The sequence below is a fragment of the Alnus glutinosa genome, chromosome 11, assembly GCF_958979055.1.
Source record: "Alnus glutinosa chromosome 11, dhAlnGlut1.1, whole genome shotgun sequence".
Classification (NCBI taxonomy): domain Eukaryota; kingdom Viridiplantae; phylum Streptophyta; class Magnoliopsida; order Fagales; family Betulaceae; genus Alnus; species Alnus glutinosa.
Genome location: NC_084896.1, coordinates 24004205 through 24022737, shown reverse-complemented (window position 1 = coordinate 24022737; position 18533 = coordinate 24004205). Strand labels below are relative to the sequence as shown.

Sequence of the window (18533 nt, the reverse complement as noted above, 5' to 3'; positions counted from 1 at the left end):
GAAAGGCAAGATGGACCTTCAAGGATTCCAGGACCTCCACGCTTCATTAGAGAAAGTTTAAATTCAAGAACTGTTTAGGGTGCGTTTAGAATTGTAATTTCGTAGACAATAAGTGCGATTTTAAACCAAATCGCAAAACATAAATCGTTTAGGAACTGCGTTTTTAAAAATTGCGATTTGAAAACGCAGAAAATCTGTTTTTTTTTAAATCGCAGGTAAAATTGTATTTTTTTTAAAACGCCGGATTTTAAAGGCTAATTTGCGATTTTAAACGCTAAACTGCAATTTTGCCAAACACTTAACTGCGTTTTTAAAAATTACTTTTTTTAAATCGCACATTTTGAAATCGCAAGCTCAAACGGACCCTTAACAAAATTGATCAAGACTAAACTGAAAAGAACTCATGGGCTTCGGGTTATATAGTGGCTTGCATTCTCAACTACTAAACAAACCCAATCCACTAGCCCAGAACTGATTTTAACAACCCTAAGTTCCTAACAACTCAGCCCAAAGGCCTAACGTAATATCCCTTAACCTAATATTCCCTAACCGACTCATTCGTTTTGAAATTATATATACGCGCATATTTCTCTCTCTCTGTATCTCTGTTCTCGGGCTTCAGCTTCAAAGTTTAGTCCCTAATCTAGTAAAATCGCACAGTTCCAAAGACTCTCACCTTTTGGTCTGGAAAATTCCCAGATACACCATAATCAAAAGCTTCTTCCTTTGTTGCCCAGGTTCTCTCTCTCTCTCTCTCTCTCTCTCTCTCTCTCTGTGTGGGTGTGTGTCTCGCACCATTAAATTATTTTCTTTTCTCGTTTGTTAAATTAGATCTCCCTTTGATTAGATCGCTAACCCTTTTGCTTGTTCTTCAGGATCTAAGTGTCGTGGTGTTCTGGGACTGGAGCGGAGGAGCTACCGCTGGATTCATATTGGGTACCTTTTGTTCAATTGTTTATTTCTCTTTGATGTTATATTTCGAATCAAAATTTCCAACTGGGAAATTGGTTCTTGGGATTTTAGACGCTTTTGTTTTGTGGGATTGTTTTGATTGCTGAGAAAACGCAATAAGAAAAAGAAAAGTTTTAGAATCTAGACTTGTATTGTGTAGTTTGAGTAATTGATGAATTGGGTTTAATAAATAAATAGGTTTTTTTACCAATATTTTTGGTGAAATCGACATGAACTATTACACAATTTATTTTTTTTCGATGAATAAAAGCTTTCATCCACCAACAATCAAGCTACACTCCAGAAAACAAAACTGGAACACTATCCCAACCGGAAAACAACACCTAAGGCCAGAATACAAGCCAAACCCCAACAACCAACCTGCAACCTCAAAAGGAGCAGAAAACAAAAAAGACCAACCAACAAACCAACCAAGGCCCAAGTCTCAGCAAAATAAAACCAAGCACTCGAACACAGGACATCAGCTACAGATCAGTAACTCAACCACTCAAACAAAACAGAACACATTACAACAAATTATGCAGATTTCATCTAGAAACAAGGAACAAACAATTTCTGAGGTTCTTGAAATGCCCTTTAGCCACGAGCCTAAATTTGTATGTTCTTTTTGATTCTAAGGTATTTGCTGAATAATAATTTCTTAATTGGACTTTATTTCCTAGTTTTCAATTTAGTATCAAAGAATAAAAGCTAGTTGTCTACGTATTGTTTGGGTTGAAAATGCCATCTTTGAATCTCTTTGTAGTATTTATTTATCTAATTTTTTTAATGGCTTGAGATTTCCAGGTATTCAGCATCCTTGTTTCCAATTATACAGTGATTTGAGATTTTCTAATTTGGTTAATAGTTTATTGTGGTGAAGAAACATGAATTTTAGTGAATTGAATAATTATTCTTCTCTTATCTACTTTGTATCAAATTTCTTATACTCAACATTCTGCTGTAATGATGGTAATCCAACCCATTGAACTTAACTAAATTTGGTAAGCAAATGCAAGGAATCTTCAATAAAATAAAAAGACAATAAAAAAAAAACACTTGGGCTGTGACATCAAATCTATGTCAATTGGGATTCTGTGAATAAATCACATGTTAATATCTTTTTCCTTCATTCTGAAGTTGTTGGTGTGCTTATTGAGGATCGAGGCAATTAATTGAATTAGGGACGTATAAGTATTTGTCCGGAGTGATATAAAAGTATCTAAGCCTTGATCTTCTTATGTTGGTAACGTAGTTGCTATATCTGCAGTAAAGCAAGTAGCTTTCTTTTTCTTTTTTTCTTTTTTGGCCAGATTTTCTGTGGTGTTGTGTAGTAGAATTGAGCTCAGCCATTCGGTGTAAGCCTTGTCAAGTGACTGGTTCAGCAGCACTAATTTTTAGATGTTTGAATGGCCACATCGATTTTCCCATGTCATGTGCACTAGTGCTGCCTAGAGATGTTTTGAGATACTTCCATATGTATTCACTTACATTTTCTGCTTTCCACCATGTGCAGGAACCTTAATGATGGCTAATCCAAACGCATCAACATCAATAGTCTCTTCAAAATCCTCTGAAAAAAAGGCCACGCATATAGCGGATTTAAACATGAACATGTCTGAACTTTCTTTAAGCCATCAAAGTCTAATCACTTCATATGGTCCTATCTCTATCTTTTGGGACATTGAGAATTGCTGTGTTCCTAGAAATGTCTCCACTGAACTCGTAACAGTTAATATTAGGAACGCTTTGCGAACTAACCCTCTAATTAAAGGAGGAGTTAAAATGTTTTCTGCCTATGCAGATTTTAGAGAATTCCCCCAGCAACACACAGAGGACCTTCAGAAAAGTGGTGTCACACTCATAGATGTTCCAAATGTGGGAAAGGATGCTGCTGACAGAGCTATTTTGGTCGACATGTTTCTTTTTGCCCTCGACAACCCTCCACCTTCTTCGATCATGTTGATCTCTGGAGATGTAGATTTTTCTAAAGCTCTTCACATACTTGGTCAACGTGGATATAATATAATCCTTGTTACACCAGAAGATACTTCAGCTGTCCTCACTAACACTGCTAAGTTTCTTTGGGACTGGCCTAGTGTGGCTTGTGGGCGAGGCCTCGTTAGCCCCACCAAGGTTGGAGGAGCAGCCGACGTTGCAGGTTTGAATGATAAGGATGCACTTTCATTTAGGGAGAGGGGGATGTCACAAATCTTTTTGAACCCGAGGGTTGGTACTGTTTCTTTTGATGATCAGATGGAATCTACTATGCGGGTACAACCTGGAGACCTAAATGGTCTAAAGGGGCAGTTAGTAAAAATGCTCGAAGGCTCAGAAGGACACCTGTCCCTGAAGCAAGTTAAGTCCGAGTACCAGAAGCGTTTCGGGCGGTCTCTTAATGTAGAAGAGTATGGTGTATTCACGCTCAGAAATCTTTTCACGAAGATGTGTGACGTAATGGAGCTAGTGGGGAAGGACGAGCTGTTTGTCTGTCTTAAAAGTTTGAGGGCAGGCCATAGTGCACGGCAGGGGAGAATGAAGGATAAAGGAAAGGGGATCTTGAGAAGCTCAACTCTGTAATAGAGTACTTGATTGGAGTTTTACAAGAAGGAAGATAGCGCAGATAGTTATAAGCTTAATTTTGTAATAGACTTGATTTTTTACTTCTAATACGGAAGATAGAGCATATAGTCATATAAACTCGACTCTGTAATAGACTTGATTTCTTACTTCTATAATAAACAAAAAGAAAACTTAGGCTCCGTTTGGTTTGCATAATACACCCCTGAAATTGGAATGGTTATTCATATGGAATAGCCATTCTTTTGTTTGGTAGGGGCCTATTCTATGGAATAGCTATTCTCAATGGAATAGCTATTCCCTTACGAAGATGAATATCTATTCCTCTAAAAAATTAGAGGAATAGGTATTCCTTGGGGTAAAGAATACAATTTCTCAAAAAAAAATTATTTTTTATTTTCTTTCAAATCTTTTGTTTTTTTTTTTAAAAAAAAAAAAATAAATAAGAAGAAGAAGAAAAGGAAAGAGAAAAACTACACCCCAAGTGGTTGGCCAGGGGTGGTCGCACCCCCCCCCCCCCCCCCCCCCCCAAGCATTTCACGGGGTGGTGCGACCACCCCCGGAGCAATTAGGGGTGGCACAGGCCACTCCCAGTTCTCGTTGGAGGTAGCTGGCCACCCCCGATGAGCTTTTGGGGGTGGCCGCGGTTCAACGATGGGTGGCCGGCCACCCACCAATTTATTTCAATTTTTTTTTTTAGTTTTTTTAGTTTGATTTTTTAAAAAAAATAAATAAATAATGTAGGGTTTTTTTAGTAATTTTCTTTTAATCCCGTTTAAAATATGTGAGTTATTACCAAACAAAAGAATAGGAACAGTTATTCCATTCCGCTACCTTCTATTCCCAGGAATAACTATTACATTTCCTTATGGAATGACCATTCCGCAAACCAAACGAGGTCTGATTCTTTAATCAAATCTTGGCTAGTAAAAAAATAGTTTTTTTTTTTAAAAAAAAAAAAAAAAAGAAAGTAATTACTGTGCCACCCATTAAATAATTAAATACCATCTGAGCTAAGTTAATCATTTAATTATTTTATAGCGCTCAATTAGTAAAGCATGAAAAAGAGTTAAAGTCTAGATTCAATTAGATGCTGCCACATGTGCTCCCCGTGTCACTGACTTAGAGTTAAAGACAAGAGACACGGCCACATGTACTCCAGCCAACATGATAGCTCATGACACTAGTCCATATCATACACTGGTACAGCAACACTCCAGCAATTACACAATCACAGATTGTGATACATCAGTATGTTATTGCACAGCTGGTTCACTATCAAGAAAGAAAAGGAAAGATCACAATGGGGCATTCAAAGCTACAGCTCACAATTGCAGCGCAAGGCATAGCTGTCCTCATTTAGAAAAGGAAGATCAATATGGTATAGCTGCTCATATGCAGATAAGTAGTTTTCTTTATCTTTGTTAAAACTTTTTCTTTTTATCTTTGGACTTTTGTGTGCAACACTCTTCAACTCAAATCAAGAACCATAAACAACTATAAGTAGTCTGATTAAGCAAATATAAAGGTAAGCTGATTGCAAATATTTTCTGTATCATCAAGAATCAGAACTGCACTTTCTTGCCCCAGCACGACATCAAGACCCTTTTGATGTCTATGGGTGCCATCATCTCGTGAAATCACTCTAGCACTGAAGTACTCTCTTTGAGGATCAAGCAGCTTAGCCATTTCCAACGCATAGGCCCGGTCACCCATTGTATAAATATACATCTCACTTGCTTCTTTTAAAAATGTGTGAACAATGGGCCTTAACTTGGTCATCATATGCATAAAATCCATTCCAGCATGAAGAGGCTGCCTCTTGAGACATCTATCCATTTCATAATTTTTAAACACAAAAAGGCAACAAGAACGTTTAGTCAGTCACTAAAGGTGTGAAGAATATCAGAAAATTAACTGGTGCAACAAAATCAAAAGTATTAGATGATAATTTAGAAAAATTATCACTCATCTATTGGGATAAAGCAAAAGCCAACTCATAACCAATCAAAATTAATAAGGGCCTCTATTTAGTTTGCAAGGTCCAATGGGGACAGGGATGCAAACAGTAAGACAGTCATTATTCTTAAATATTTGCTTTTATATGATAGGTTCTGAATATTCTACATTACACAAAATAAATCCCATGATACAAATTTTGCCTGACAACTTCCAAAACTATCATATCTGCAGTTCACGAAAATATATTTCATTGTGAAACAAAGCTCGCCATTAGCACATCATATAACTTCTACCAGTCTTCTTGTAGAGAGGGAGAGAGAGAAAGCCAAACCCCAGAGACACAAAGCCTAGCTTTAATCAGAAGCCACGACATTCTGCTGGCAAATCAAAAACTAACCTCAAAAAGAAAAAAGGGGCAAGCAGCTAATTACATCCTTTCAGTTTCTATGAACAATTTTACCTTTCAATAGAAATCACTTCAAATCAGAATATCCCATTGACAAATTGTCATTATTCTTAAATATTTGCTTTTCTTGGCCTATTCTTTCCAGCGACATGGCGATACGTGATTGGGTCGCAATATGTTATGAAATATTCACGAGTGTAGGGATGGATAGTTTGTAAAGGATTGGTAGAATATGCTCACGGCTGTGTTTGGCTTTGCTTATAAATTAGTTCCATTCAACGGATTAGGCTTAGGTAAGCGCATATTGGTAAACTCTGTCCTAAAACTCTAAAATTTAAAACAAGCAACGGTCGACTCATTCGTTTTGAAATTATACATACGCGCATATTTCTCTCTCTCTGTCTCTGTCTCTCTCTCTTTCTCTCTTCTCGGGCTTCAGCTTCAAAGTTTAGTCCCTAATCTAGTAAAATCGCTCAGTTCCAAAGACTCACTTTTTTGTCTGGAAAATTCCCAGATACACCGTAATCAAAAGCTTCTTCCTTTGTTGCCCAGGTTCTCTCTCTCTCTCTCTCTCTCTCTCTCTCTCTCTCTGTGGGTGTGTGTCTCGCACCATTAAATTATTTTCTATTCTCTTTTGTTAAATTAGATCTCTCTTTGATTAGATCACTAACCCTTTTGCTTGTTCTTCAGGATCTAAGTGTCGTGGTGTTCTGGGACTGGAGCGGAGGAGCTAGCGCTGGATTCATATTGGGTACCTTTCGTTCGATTGTTTATTTCTCTTTGATGTTATATTTCGAATCAAAATTTCCAACTGGGAAATTGGTTCTTGGGATTTTAGACGCTTTTGTTTTGTGGGATTGAGTACTTATCATCTCATTGACATGGTCAAAACAAACATAAACTTGAACCCAAAAAACTGGAATCTAGGGACACAGGCGTTCTCAAACAATGATACTAGAAATACATTCTGGACTTTCCTGTAACCAAATCTCTGCCAGTTTGTGGTTTGCTGCCTCCTTTGCTATCACATGCGCCGCACTATTGCATTCCCGGTTGACATGGACAATCTTAGCCATCCGGAACCCTTGGATTTCCTGGTATATGCTTTCCGTAAATTGGCCATTCTTGGATAAGTATGGGGGGGAGGAGGAGATTTTTGCAACCACCTGTGCTGAGTCCCCCTCAAAAATAACCTCTTGGAAGCCCTCTGCTTTGCTAAACAGAACCGCCCAAAGGGCTGCCATTACTTCAGCAGTCTTTGCATCCACAACTATGGTTTGCCACATTGCGCTCCAAGGAACACACCCCTACAGTCTCTTGCTACAACTCCCAAGCCAATACAGCCCTCCTTAACATTGATAGCTGCATCCCAATTTATCTTGATGATACCAGATGGAGGGGGTTGCCATTTTTGTTGTATTGCCATAGAGGGCAGATTATTACTATCCATCGCCGTCAACTCCATACGATTACATCTTTTAAACTCCTCCAAAGTTGACACGGCCCCTATAAATACTTCTGCAGGATGCCGAAAGATCCCTTCGAAAATCAAAGCATTTCTTCTGAGCCAAATTCGTCTAGCAGTAACGACTAAAACCTCCACCTCTTCCTTGGAAAATCGATACATAAATTCATCTAGTAACATAGCAAAAGAATTAGATGCATTGCTACATTTCTGGAACCTTGACCCCGCGTTCCCCCACACATCCTGGGCTGCCGGGCAGGACCAAAGAGCATGGATGACCGTTTCAGTCTCTATCTTACAGCAAGGACATAGGTTGTCCTCCACCACTTTCCGCTTGTGAAGGTTCACTCTGGTAGGTAAAATGTCATGACATGCTCGCCAAGTGAAAATTTTTGCCTGATTTGGAACATTCAATGACCACATGAACTTCCACAGACCCGTATCCTTGGCCTTTATTGAACTCTGCCCTCCATATACTCCGCGCATTTGTATTCCCAGGTGATAAGCGCTTTGAACGGAAAATTGGCCATCTTTGGTCTCCTCCCATATCAGTCTATCCGGGGGGAGGCATGGACTCAGAGGAATATTCTCGATGACCTGAGCTTCTTCGGGCATGAAAATCTCCGAGATAATCTCCCTCTTCCAAACTCCATGTCTGTAATCTATTAACTCCACTACCATAGAGTTTTTGTCTAGCAACCGCGGGAGAGATTGTACAGAATGCGTTATAGGGGTTGGCAACCAGCGAGTGTTCCACATTGTAATCGATCGACCATCTCCAACTCTCCATATTAGGCCCTGATTTAGCAATTCCCTGGCATTACAGAGCCTTCTCCAGACAAAAAAGGCTCGAGAACCCACCTGGACTTCCAAAAAAGAGGAGTTTGGATGGTATTTTGCTTGAATGATCCTAGCAATTAACGAATTAGGGTGCTGAATAAGGCGCCACCCTTGTTTTGCTAAAAGAGCTTGGTTAAAAATAACCAAGTCTCCAAAGCCTAATCTGCCATTTGATTTCGACCGTCCCATCCTTTCCCAGCTCATCCAATGAATTTTGGACGTCTTGGACATGTGACTCCACCAAAAGCCTTGCATCATAGCATTGATCTCCTTACAAAGCGCCACGGGTAACTAGAAGACACCCGTACAATATGTAGGGATGGCTTGCACTACCGCCTTCAACAAGACTTCTTTGCCTGCCTGAGAAATGAAGTTTACCTTCCAGTTTGTCAAACGTTTCTGTACCTGATCCTTAATATAACAGAAGGCTTGGTTTCGTGATTTTCCCACAAAAGTAGGCAGTCCCAAATATGCATCAATACGGTGAGTTTCTGTTAAGCCCGAAAGTTAGAGGATTTCCTGCCTTCGATCTTGGCTTGTATTCCGGCTAAAGAAAATTGACGTTTTCTGAATATTTATTTTCTGCCCCGATGCTTGTTCATATCTCCCGAGAAGCTGCATTAGCCTTCGCCATTCCACTAAGTTTGACTTACAGAAAAGGATGCTGTCATTCGCAAATAGAAGATGACTTATCTTTAGGCCTTTTGGGGAGGTTGGCACTCCCGAAATAACACCTTTCTCCTCAGCTTTACCAAGCAAAGCACTAAGGCCTTCTGCACACAATAAGAAGAGGTACGGTGATATCAGGTCCCCTTGTCTTATGCCTCTTGACGGTGTTATATTCCCCACTGGATGGCCATTAACTATCACAGAATACCGCACAGATGTAACACATTTCATCACCAAATGAACCCAACGTGCTTCAAAGCCCAATTTGATCATTGCTGCCTCCAAGAATTGGAATTCAATCTTGTCGTAGGCTTTGCTCATGTCCAACTTAACGCCCATATACCCCGCCTTGCTCCACATTTTTGTCTGCATCGTATGCATAGTTTCAAAGGCAGCAATGTTGTTATCAGTAATTAGCCTACCCGGAATGAATGCACTCTGCGCACATGAAATAATATTTGGCAAAAATACCTTGAGCCGGTTAGCTAGCACTTTTGAGATCAGTTTGTAAATCACATTACACAAACTTATTGGCCTAAACTCAATCACACTAACCGGGCTTTGCACCTTAGGAATAAGTGCAATATGAGTAGAATTGATCATGGTATCCATCACTCCAGTGTTCAAAAATTTAAGTACAGCCGAGCATACATCAACATGGATCGTGGCCGAGTTGGATTGGTAGAAGCATGCTGAGAATCCGTCTGGTCCCGGGGGCATCTAATTCATGGCAGAGGAAATCTCTTCAACTGTGAATTCTGCCATTAGGGTCTGGTTCATCTCCTGAGTCACCTTCTTGTCAATAGCTGCTAGCAGTCATCCATATCCATATCTTTCCCTGCTATGAAAAGCTCCGTAAAGTAGCCTATAAAGGCAGCCTCAATGTCCTCCTGGGAGTAGCACCACCTCCCAGCCTTATCTTTATTTTCATTATTTGAGCCCTTTGATTTCTCTGAGTGGCACAGGAATGGAAGTATTTTGTGTTTCTGTCGCCCAACTGCTACCAAGTTTCTTTTGCCCTTTGTCTCCACTTCATATCTTCTTGTTCAAGGAGAGCGTGCAACTCCTCTTTTAGTGGATGTCCAGCTTCCAGGGACTCGGTGTTCCCAAACATTTGTAGATGGTGGAGCTCCTGCAACTTTTCCTGAATCAAAAGATCCCCTGAATTCGTTTGTTTGCGCACCCACTGTTTTAGAGCCCTCCTACAACCGTTAAGGTTACCTTTAACAGTTTGCCGTGGACATTCTGTAATTTGCTTTGCTCTCCAAACTTGTTTGATAACGCCTCCCTCTCCTTATTCTTGGCCCAACCAGCTTCATAACGGAACACCTTATTTTTCTTCCATATTCGATCATTGGAATGAGACATAGTAACCGTGACCGGATTGTGGTCTGAGACAGGTTGCACCAGTACTTCCACCTGTACCATGTTAAACATAGTGCACCACTCCACGTTTGCCACCGCCCTATCTAGCCGTTCTCTAGAGAATTCATTGCCCTGCCTCCCGTTCCTCCACGTATATTTTGGCCCCACATACCCCAAATCAGCCAACCTGCTATCTGTCAAGGCACTCTAGAAAGCCCTCATCTGGGCTCGAGGTCTGATTGTCTGACTAGTTTTTTCGGCAGCTAAGGTGATTTCATCGAAATCACCTAAGCACATCCAAGGAACTGGATCAAGCTTGGCCAAATGTCGAAGCAACGCCCACGACTCCCCCCGCTTAGCAGTCTCCGGGTGACCGTAGAAACCAGTAAATTTCCACTGGGAGGAATCAGTCATGCTTCGTATCACAGCATTAATGTGTCTACGGCTGAAGTTTTGAATTTCCACCATCGAAGATTTCTTCCATAACAGCATTAATCCCCCACTCTTGCCGTGGCAATCCACCACAAAACAGTGATCAAACCCAAGCTTTATTCGAATAGCATCAGCCTTCCCCTACATAATCTTGGTTTCCATAAGAAAAACCAAGTTTGGACGCTTTATCTTCACCAAATGGCGAAGGGACCGAACTGTCCGGAGGTTCCCAAGCCCCCGGCAGTTCCAGCTTAGGGCTATCATTGCGGACGGCGGGGCTGGCAACCAACCTCCGCCTGGACCATATGATCATCTTGGATATGGAGAATAGCTTTCCTACCCTTCTTTGTCTGCTCCTCCATAACATCTTCATCTTCATCCCCCAACTTCCGCTTTCCAATCACCCCGCTACGGGATTCAGTAGCTTTTCCCAGTCCCGGTGAAGCCCGAGTACGTTTAGTTACCGGCTTCTTAATTTCAGAAATCTGAATTTGATTCTTCTTTGCCCTCAGTCGTGCATGTTTTGTCAATGCTCCCTTCTGTGGATGATAATCCTCCACATTCTCACTCTGCATGTCTTCTTTTTCGACAGTGGGAAGTACGTGTTTGTAATCGGGTCCTTCTCAAGCTGGATAGCTTCACTCACCTGCAGGCTAGTCCATACCATCTTGTTCAAGCCCGAATCCCATTGGCCCATGTACTTTTGGGGTAACTTACCCGATTTAGACTTTGTCGACTCACCATATCCCCCAAACACTGACTTTCCAAAATAGAAAATCTCCATTCCGGACCCACTCCCCAACTTCCGTTCCTTCTCAGCGACACTTCCATTTATAGCCAAATTTCCATTTTCACTCGAGACCGGGCCATTTAATGTTTTGATTCCCAACGGGTCCGTCTCATCCCAACCTTCCAAAGGAAACGGCTCCCTTAACTCATGCCGCACCATATGGGATCCGTTAGCCGACTTCAATGGCTCTACATGGGAATTACCTTTGTCATTAACTCCATTCCGTGATTTTTGCTCTGAATTCATGAGCGGCTTCTCCCCCTGTATGCTAGGGTTTTCGCCCGTACTACCGGATGCACCGCCTCCCGTCGACCCTTCCTCCACCAGGTTCTCCATCCCAATATTCCTGGCAGCTTACTTTCTGACTATCGCCGTCATCACCTCCCCAACGGTTTCTATCAGACCATGCATCCCTCCAGCTCCCTCGTCGAATAGGAAAAGAAACTCGTAACCAGGGCCCATAAGGATCCCCCTCCGGTCCAGGGCTACGACGGTTTCCTTCATTATCACATCCTCTCCGTCCATGCAAAATAACCCCGCACCTGAAGCAAAAATTGGGTAACTTTTCATATTTGAACGCTATCCATATTGACCTCCCGGTGACATGCAGCATGCTTCCACGAGCCAATGGAGTAGTAAGATTCACTCGGATTTTGACTTTGAGATATTCTCCCCATCCCGGCTCCGTGTCATGGACGTCAACTTCCTCCACGACTCCCACCAAGGCCCCAATTTTCTCCCCGGCTTCCTTTCCCATGCACGCCAATGGAAGGTTATACATACGCACCCAAAATGACGCATGCTCGAACTGCATCTCCGCCGGGGGAGTGAAACCATCAAACTCAGCCAAAGCAACCAATTTCCATCAAAGATCCATGGTCTACCCCCAGGATTCTTATTTTATCACCCTCTTCCTCAAATTCTGCAATGAACATGTTACCACCAATAATCTGAAAAGTTATAGCGCCCACTGGACACCATATCCTTATCAACGGAGCCCGAAAATAATATTTAGGAACTATACGATCCGCCAACAGTTTGCCTACCAAACACACCTTCCCTCTATGCACCATAGGTGCAGTTTCCGAGATCTGCATTGATACCCCTTCATTCTCTATCTCAATAAGAGAGAACTTTCCCCACCTTTCCGACAACTCCTCCGCCATCTATCGTCAAACAACTGTATTCCTTACCCAATATGACACCGAGAAACCAGAAAAACTCTAAATTCAGTCACGAAACTGGACTAGAGGTCAACAACTTCACCCGTAGGTTTTCAGAGAGAAAACGCGTAGAGGGAAGGACTGTATCCTATCTTGTTGTTTTGTGGGATTGTTTTGTTTGCTGAGAAAACGCAATAAGAAAAAGAGAAGTTTTAGAATCTAGACTTGTGTTGTGTAGTTTGAGTAATTGACGAATTGGGTTTAATAAATAAATAGGTTTTTTTACCAATATTTTTGGTGAAATCGACATGAACTATTACATAATTTTTTTTGTTTTTTCGATGAATAAAAGCTTTCATCCACCAACAATCAAGCTACACTCCAGAAAACAAAACTGGAACACCATCCCAACCAGAAAACAACACCTAAGGCCAGAATACAAGGCAAACCCCAACAACCAACCTGCAACCTCAAAAGGGGCAGAAAACAAAAAAGACCAACCAACAAACCAACCAAGGCCCAAGTCTCAGCAAAATAAAACCAAGCACTCGAACACAGGACATCAGCTACAGATCAGTAACTCAACCAATCAAACAAAACAGAACACATTACAACAAATTATGCAGATTTCATCTAGAAACAAGGAACAAACAATTTCTGAGGTTCTTGAAATGCCCTTTAGCCACGAGCCTAAATTTGTATGTTCTTTTATTCTAAGGTATTTGCTGAATAATAATTTCTTAATTGGACTTTATTTCCTAGTTTTCAATTTAGTATCAAAGAATAAAAGCTAGTTGTCTACGTATTGTTTGGGTTGAAAATGCCATCTTTGAATCTCTTTGTAGTATTTATTTATCTAATTTTTTTAATGGCTTGAAATTTCCAGGTATTCAGCATCCTTGTTTCCAATTATACAGTGATTTGAGATTTTCTAATTTGGTTAAAAGTTTATTGTGGTGGAGAAACATGAATTTTAGTGAATTGAATAATTATGCTTCTCTTATCTACTTTGGTAACCCAACCCATTAAACTTAACTAAATTTGGTAAGCAAATGCAAGGAATCTCAATAAAATAAAACAATAAAAAAAAAACACTTGGGCTGTGACATCAAATCTATGTCAATTGGGATTCTGTGAATAAATCACATGTTGATATCTTTTTCCTTCATTCTGAAGTTGTTGGTGTGCTTATTGAGGATCGAGGCAATTAATTGAATTAGGGACGTATAAGTATTTGTCCGGAGTGATATAAAAGTATCTAAGCCTTGATCTTCTTATGTTGGTAACGTAGTTGCTATATCTGCAGTAAAGCAAGTAGCTTTCTTTTTTTTTGCCAGATTTTTCTGTGGTGTTGTGTAGTAGAATTGAGCTCAGCCATTCGGTGTAAGCCTTGTCAAGTGACTGGTTCAGCAGCACTGATTTTTAGATGTTTGAATGGCCACATCGATTTTTTCCCCTGACATGTGCACTAGTGCTGCCTAGAGTTGTTTTGAGATACTTCCATATGTATTCACTTACATTTTCTGCTTTCCACCATGTGCAGGAACCTTAATGATGGCTAATCCAAACTCATCAACATCGATAGTCTCTTCAGAATCCTCTGAAGAAAAGGCCACACATATAGCGGATTTAAACATGAATATGTCTGAACTTTCTCTAAGCCATCAAAGTCTAATCACCTCATATGGTCCTGTCTCTATCCTTTGGGACATTGAGAATTGTTGTCTTCCTAGAAGACTCTCCTCTGAAGCCGTAGCAGTTAATATTAAGAGGGCAGCTTTGCGGACTAACCCTCAAATTAAAAAAGTTATAACGTTTTCTGCCTATGGGAATTTTAGTGAATTACCCCAGCGACACACAAAGGGCCTTCAGAAAAGTGGTGTCACACTCATAGATGTTCCAAATGTGGGAAAGGATGCTGCTGACAGAGCTATTTTGGTCGACATGTTTCTTTTTGCCCTTGACAACCCTCCACCTTCTTCGATCATGTTGATCTCTGGGGATGTAGATTTTTCTGCGGCTCTTCACATACTTGATCAACGTGGATATAATATAATCCTTGTTACACCAGAAGGTGCTTCAGCTGCCCTCACTAATGCTGCTAAGTTTGTTTGGGACTGGCCTAGTGTGGCTTGTGGGCGAGGCCTCGTTAGCCCCACCAAGGTTGGAGGAGCAGCCGACGTTGCAGGTTTGAATGATAAGGATGCACTTTCATTTAGGGAGAGGGGGATGTCACAAATCTTTTTGAACCCGAGGGTCGATACTGTTTCTTCTGATGATCAGATGGAATCTACTATGCGGGTACAACCGGGAGACCTAAATGGTCTAAAGGGGCAGTTAGTAAAAATGCTGGAAGGCTCAGAAGGACGCCTGTCCCTGAAACAAGTTAAGTCTGAGTACCAGAAGCGTTTCGAGCGGTCTCTTAATGTAGAAGAGTATGGTGTATTCACGCTCAGAAATCTTTTCACGAAGATGGGTGACGTAATGGAGCTAGTGGGGAAGGACGAGCTGTCTGTCTGTCTTAAAAGTTCAAGGGCAGGCCATAATGCACTGCAGGGGAGAATGAAGGATAAAGGAAAGGGGATCCTGGGAAGCTCAACTCTGTAATAGAGTACTTGATTCGAGTTTTACAAGAAGGAAGATAGCGCAGATAGTTATAAGCTCAATTTTGTAATAGACTTGATTTTTGATTTCTAATACGGAAGATAGAGCAGATAGTCATATAAACTCGACTCTGTAATAGACTTGATTTCTTACTTCTATAATAAACAAAGAGAAGACTGATTCTTTCATCAAATCTTGGCTAGTAAAAAAATAGTTTTTTTTTAAAAAAAAAAAAAAAGAAAGTAATTACTGTGCCACCCATTAAGTACTATCTGAGCTAAGTTAATCCTTTAATTATTTTATAGAGCTCAATTAGTAAGGCATGAAAAGGAGTTAAAGTCTAGATTCAATTAGATGCTGCCACATGTGCTCCCCGTGTCACTGACTTAGAGTTAAAGACAAGAGACACGGCCACATGTATTCCAGCCAACATGATAGCTCATGACACTAGTCCATATCATACACTGGTACAGCAACACTCCAGCAATTACGCAATCACAGATTGTGATACATCAATCTGTGATTGCACAGCTAGTTCACTATCAAGAAAGGAAAGGAAAGATCACAATGGGGCATTCAAAGCTACAGCTCACGATTGCAGCGCAAGGCATAGCTGTCCTCATTCAGAAAAGGAAGATCAATATGGTATAGCTGCTCATATGCAGATAAGTAGTTTTCCTTATCTTTGTTAAAACTTTTACTTTTTATCTTTGGACAGTGAATTTTGTGTGCAACACTCTTCAACTAAAATCATACTACCTCATCGAGGTTAACATACCACTTTTCGGTCCCTAAAACCCTCTAACAGCTGATTTCTTTAACAGTGCATCGTTGACCATAAACAACTATAAGTAGTCTGGTTAAGCAAATATAAAGGTAAGCTGATTGCAAATGTACTTACATTTTCTGTATCATCAAGAATCAGAACTGAACTTTCTTGCCCCAGCACGACATCAAGACCCTTTTGATGTCTATGGGTGCCATCATCTCGTGAAATCACTCTAGCACTGAAGTACTCTCTTTGAGGATCAAGCAGCTTAGCCATTTCCAACGCATAGGCCCGGTCACCCATTGTATAAATATACATCTCACTTGCTTCTTTTAAAAATGTGTGAACAATGGGCCTTAACTTGGTCATCATATGCATAAAATCCATTCCAGCATGAAGAGGCTGCCTCTTGAGACATCTATCCATTTCATAATTTTTAAACACAAAAAGGCAACAAAAACGTTTAGTCAGTCACTAAAGGTGTGAAGAATATCAGAAAATTAACTGGTGCAACAAAATCAAAAGTATTAGATGATAATTTAAAAAAATTATCACTCATCTATTGGGATAAAGCAAAAGCCAACTCATAACCAATCAAAATTAATAAGGGACTCTATTTAGTTTGCAAGGTCCAATGGGGACAGGGATGCAAACAGTAAGACAGTCATTATTCTTAAATATTTGCTTTTATATGATAGGTTCTGAATATTCTACATTACACAAAATAAATCCCATGATACAAATTTTGCCTGACAACTTCCAAAACTATCATATCTGCAGTTCACGAAAAAATATTTCATTGTGAAACAAAGCTCGCCATTAGCACATCATATAACTTCTACCAGTCTTCTTGTAGAGAGGGAGAGAGAGAAAGCCAAACCCCATACACACAAAGCCTAGCTTTAATTAGAAGCCACGACATTCTACTGGCAAATCAAAAACTTCCCTCACCACATTCCACAAAACTTTCAAGCTATGGTGATAAAACAACATAAGACTGCATAAGCTCGTCTCAAGCACAAGCAGCTAATTACATCCTTTCAATTTCTTTCAACAATTTAACCTTTCAATAGAAATCAGAATATCCCATTGACAAATTGAAAGCACAAAAATTTCCTTAAACATACTCAGGTTAGGCTCTGTCCGCTCTGTTCGTTTGGGTCATGAAGGCATTTTCTGGCTCCTGTTGACGATAGAGGAGGTGGCAAGCTCAGTTAATAGCAAGGGCTTCTTTCGGAAAATCAGGACCGCATGCAGTGTCTTCCTCTGTCAAAGTAGCTTCAACATCCATGGGACTTGGCTATCGAAGAGTGCAGTGGAGGAGGGAGGCGGGGGTTTATTCTACTCCCTGAAGGCAAAGAGAAGTGGGGATGGTGTGGCTTTGGGAAGGTGCTTCGTTTCCTGTTGGCACCATATCTCACCGTGAAATAGATTCCTCCGACGTTTCATGGAGATCCCTGCATTGGCAAGTCAGTCTCTCAGATTATTCCGGCGGTTAAACCACATGCACTTCTGCCCTTGGTTCTACTACGAGCTCAGTTACAGCGTCTATGGCGGTTGGAAAGCTTTCCAAGTATAAAACAGTAGCGGCAGTGCTAACTCTTAGCACCGGAACTCAGTTCCCTCCGGCAGCTCTTGCTACTGGTTCTGGTGCGATGCCAAGCTCGTATGCAGCCTCTATGGAGGATGGCCAGAACAGGACAAAACCAGCACCAGACGTGAGGACAAATCAACGTACACAATTCGGTATGAGCAAGAAGAACGTGGCTTACCGTTCAAATTCTCATTCTCGCCCATATCACACATTCGCTGGAACCAGCGTCGGCATAGAGACAATTGGGGAGGTAGCAAAAAGGTTGGGGCAGTCTTTTTTCCTGCTTGGAAAATCCTCAAGTCCCTCAAGGACAGCTGTCGACCTCTCCTTGGTAGCAATTTACGCATTATTGTGGATGGGCGGGGTGTGAGAGACGTGAGCTGGAAAACACCACGTGTAACCCAAATCTGGAGAAAAAAGGCGCGTGGGTTTGATAAGAGGGCTTCGGTGGTTTCTTCTGGATCAAACCGTGGCCTCTCCTTGGGCCAGGCACAACTTTGGGCTCCCACTGATTTTAGAACTGGCTCTTCTTCTTTGGGCCAGCCTTCTGCTTTGGGTTTTATTCCTGCTTCTTCCCCTCTTCAGAGCTGTCCTTCCATCCTGGAATAGGCCCGTCCTTCTAGTGACGCTGGCCCGCAAGTTCTCGAATCCCAGGCTCTCCTAAGTTCGGACTCCTCCTTCTCGACATTTTTTTATTAAAAGCCAAAAGGCCCTTTCCACGTAAGAATCCCCTGCCTATCATTACTCGCTTAACTAAGCCTAATCCGTTGGAGTAATGATAGGCAGGGGACGTTTAACCGTTCCCTGCCCGGCCCTTTCCTACGTGGAAAGGGCTTCTTGGCTTTTAATAATAAAAAAAATCACAATTTTGAAAACTATCCAGCGTCCGATGTTTATACTCATTTTCTTCCCCAAATCATTTTCCTTCCAAATATTTCCCTGC

At 41.1% G+C, this 18533-nt stretch overlaps 2 protein-coding genes and 1 long non-coding RNA gene across 3 annotated transcripts; 2 read left to right on the top strand and 1 right to left on the bottom strand.

Annotated features, from left to right (window-relative positions):
• The first annotated feature begins 584 nt into the window (after positions 1–584).
• Positions 585–3713, top strand: LOC133882182 (uncharacterized). Its single transcript, XM_062321296.1, has 3 exons — positions 585–737; positions 876–936; positions 2468–3713. Exon 3 carries the CDS (start codon positions 2476–2478, stop codon positions 3529–3531), a length of 1056 nt encoding a protein of 351 aa, XP_062177280.1. The 5' UTR covers positions 585–737; positions 876–936; positions 2468–2475; the 3' UTR covers positions 3532–3713.
• A 1127-nt stretch (positions 3714–4840) lies between these two features.
• On the bottom strand, positions 4841–17857 carry LOC133882185 (uncharacterized). The gene is made up of 3 exons (XR_009902638.1): positions 17124–17857; positions 16129–16414; positions 4841–5362 (listed from the first exon to the last, which is right to left on the bottom strand). It is a non-coding gene; the product is annotated as an uncharacterized LOC133882185 (long non-coding RNA).
• LOC133882183 (uncharacterized) lies at positions 5725–15390 on the top strand. Its single transcript, XM_062321297.1, has 3 exons — positions 5725–6451; positions 6590–6650; positions 14167–15390. The coding sequence occupies exon 3, from the start codon at positions 14175–14177 to the stop codon at positions 15228–15230; it is 1056 nt and encodes a 351-aa protein (XP_062177281.1). The 5' UTR covers positions 5725–6451; positions 6590–6650; positions 14167–14174; the 3' UTR covers positions 15231–15390.
• Positions 17858–18533: the final 676 nt, after the last annotated feature.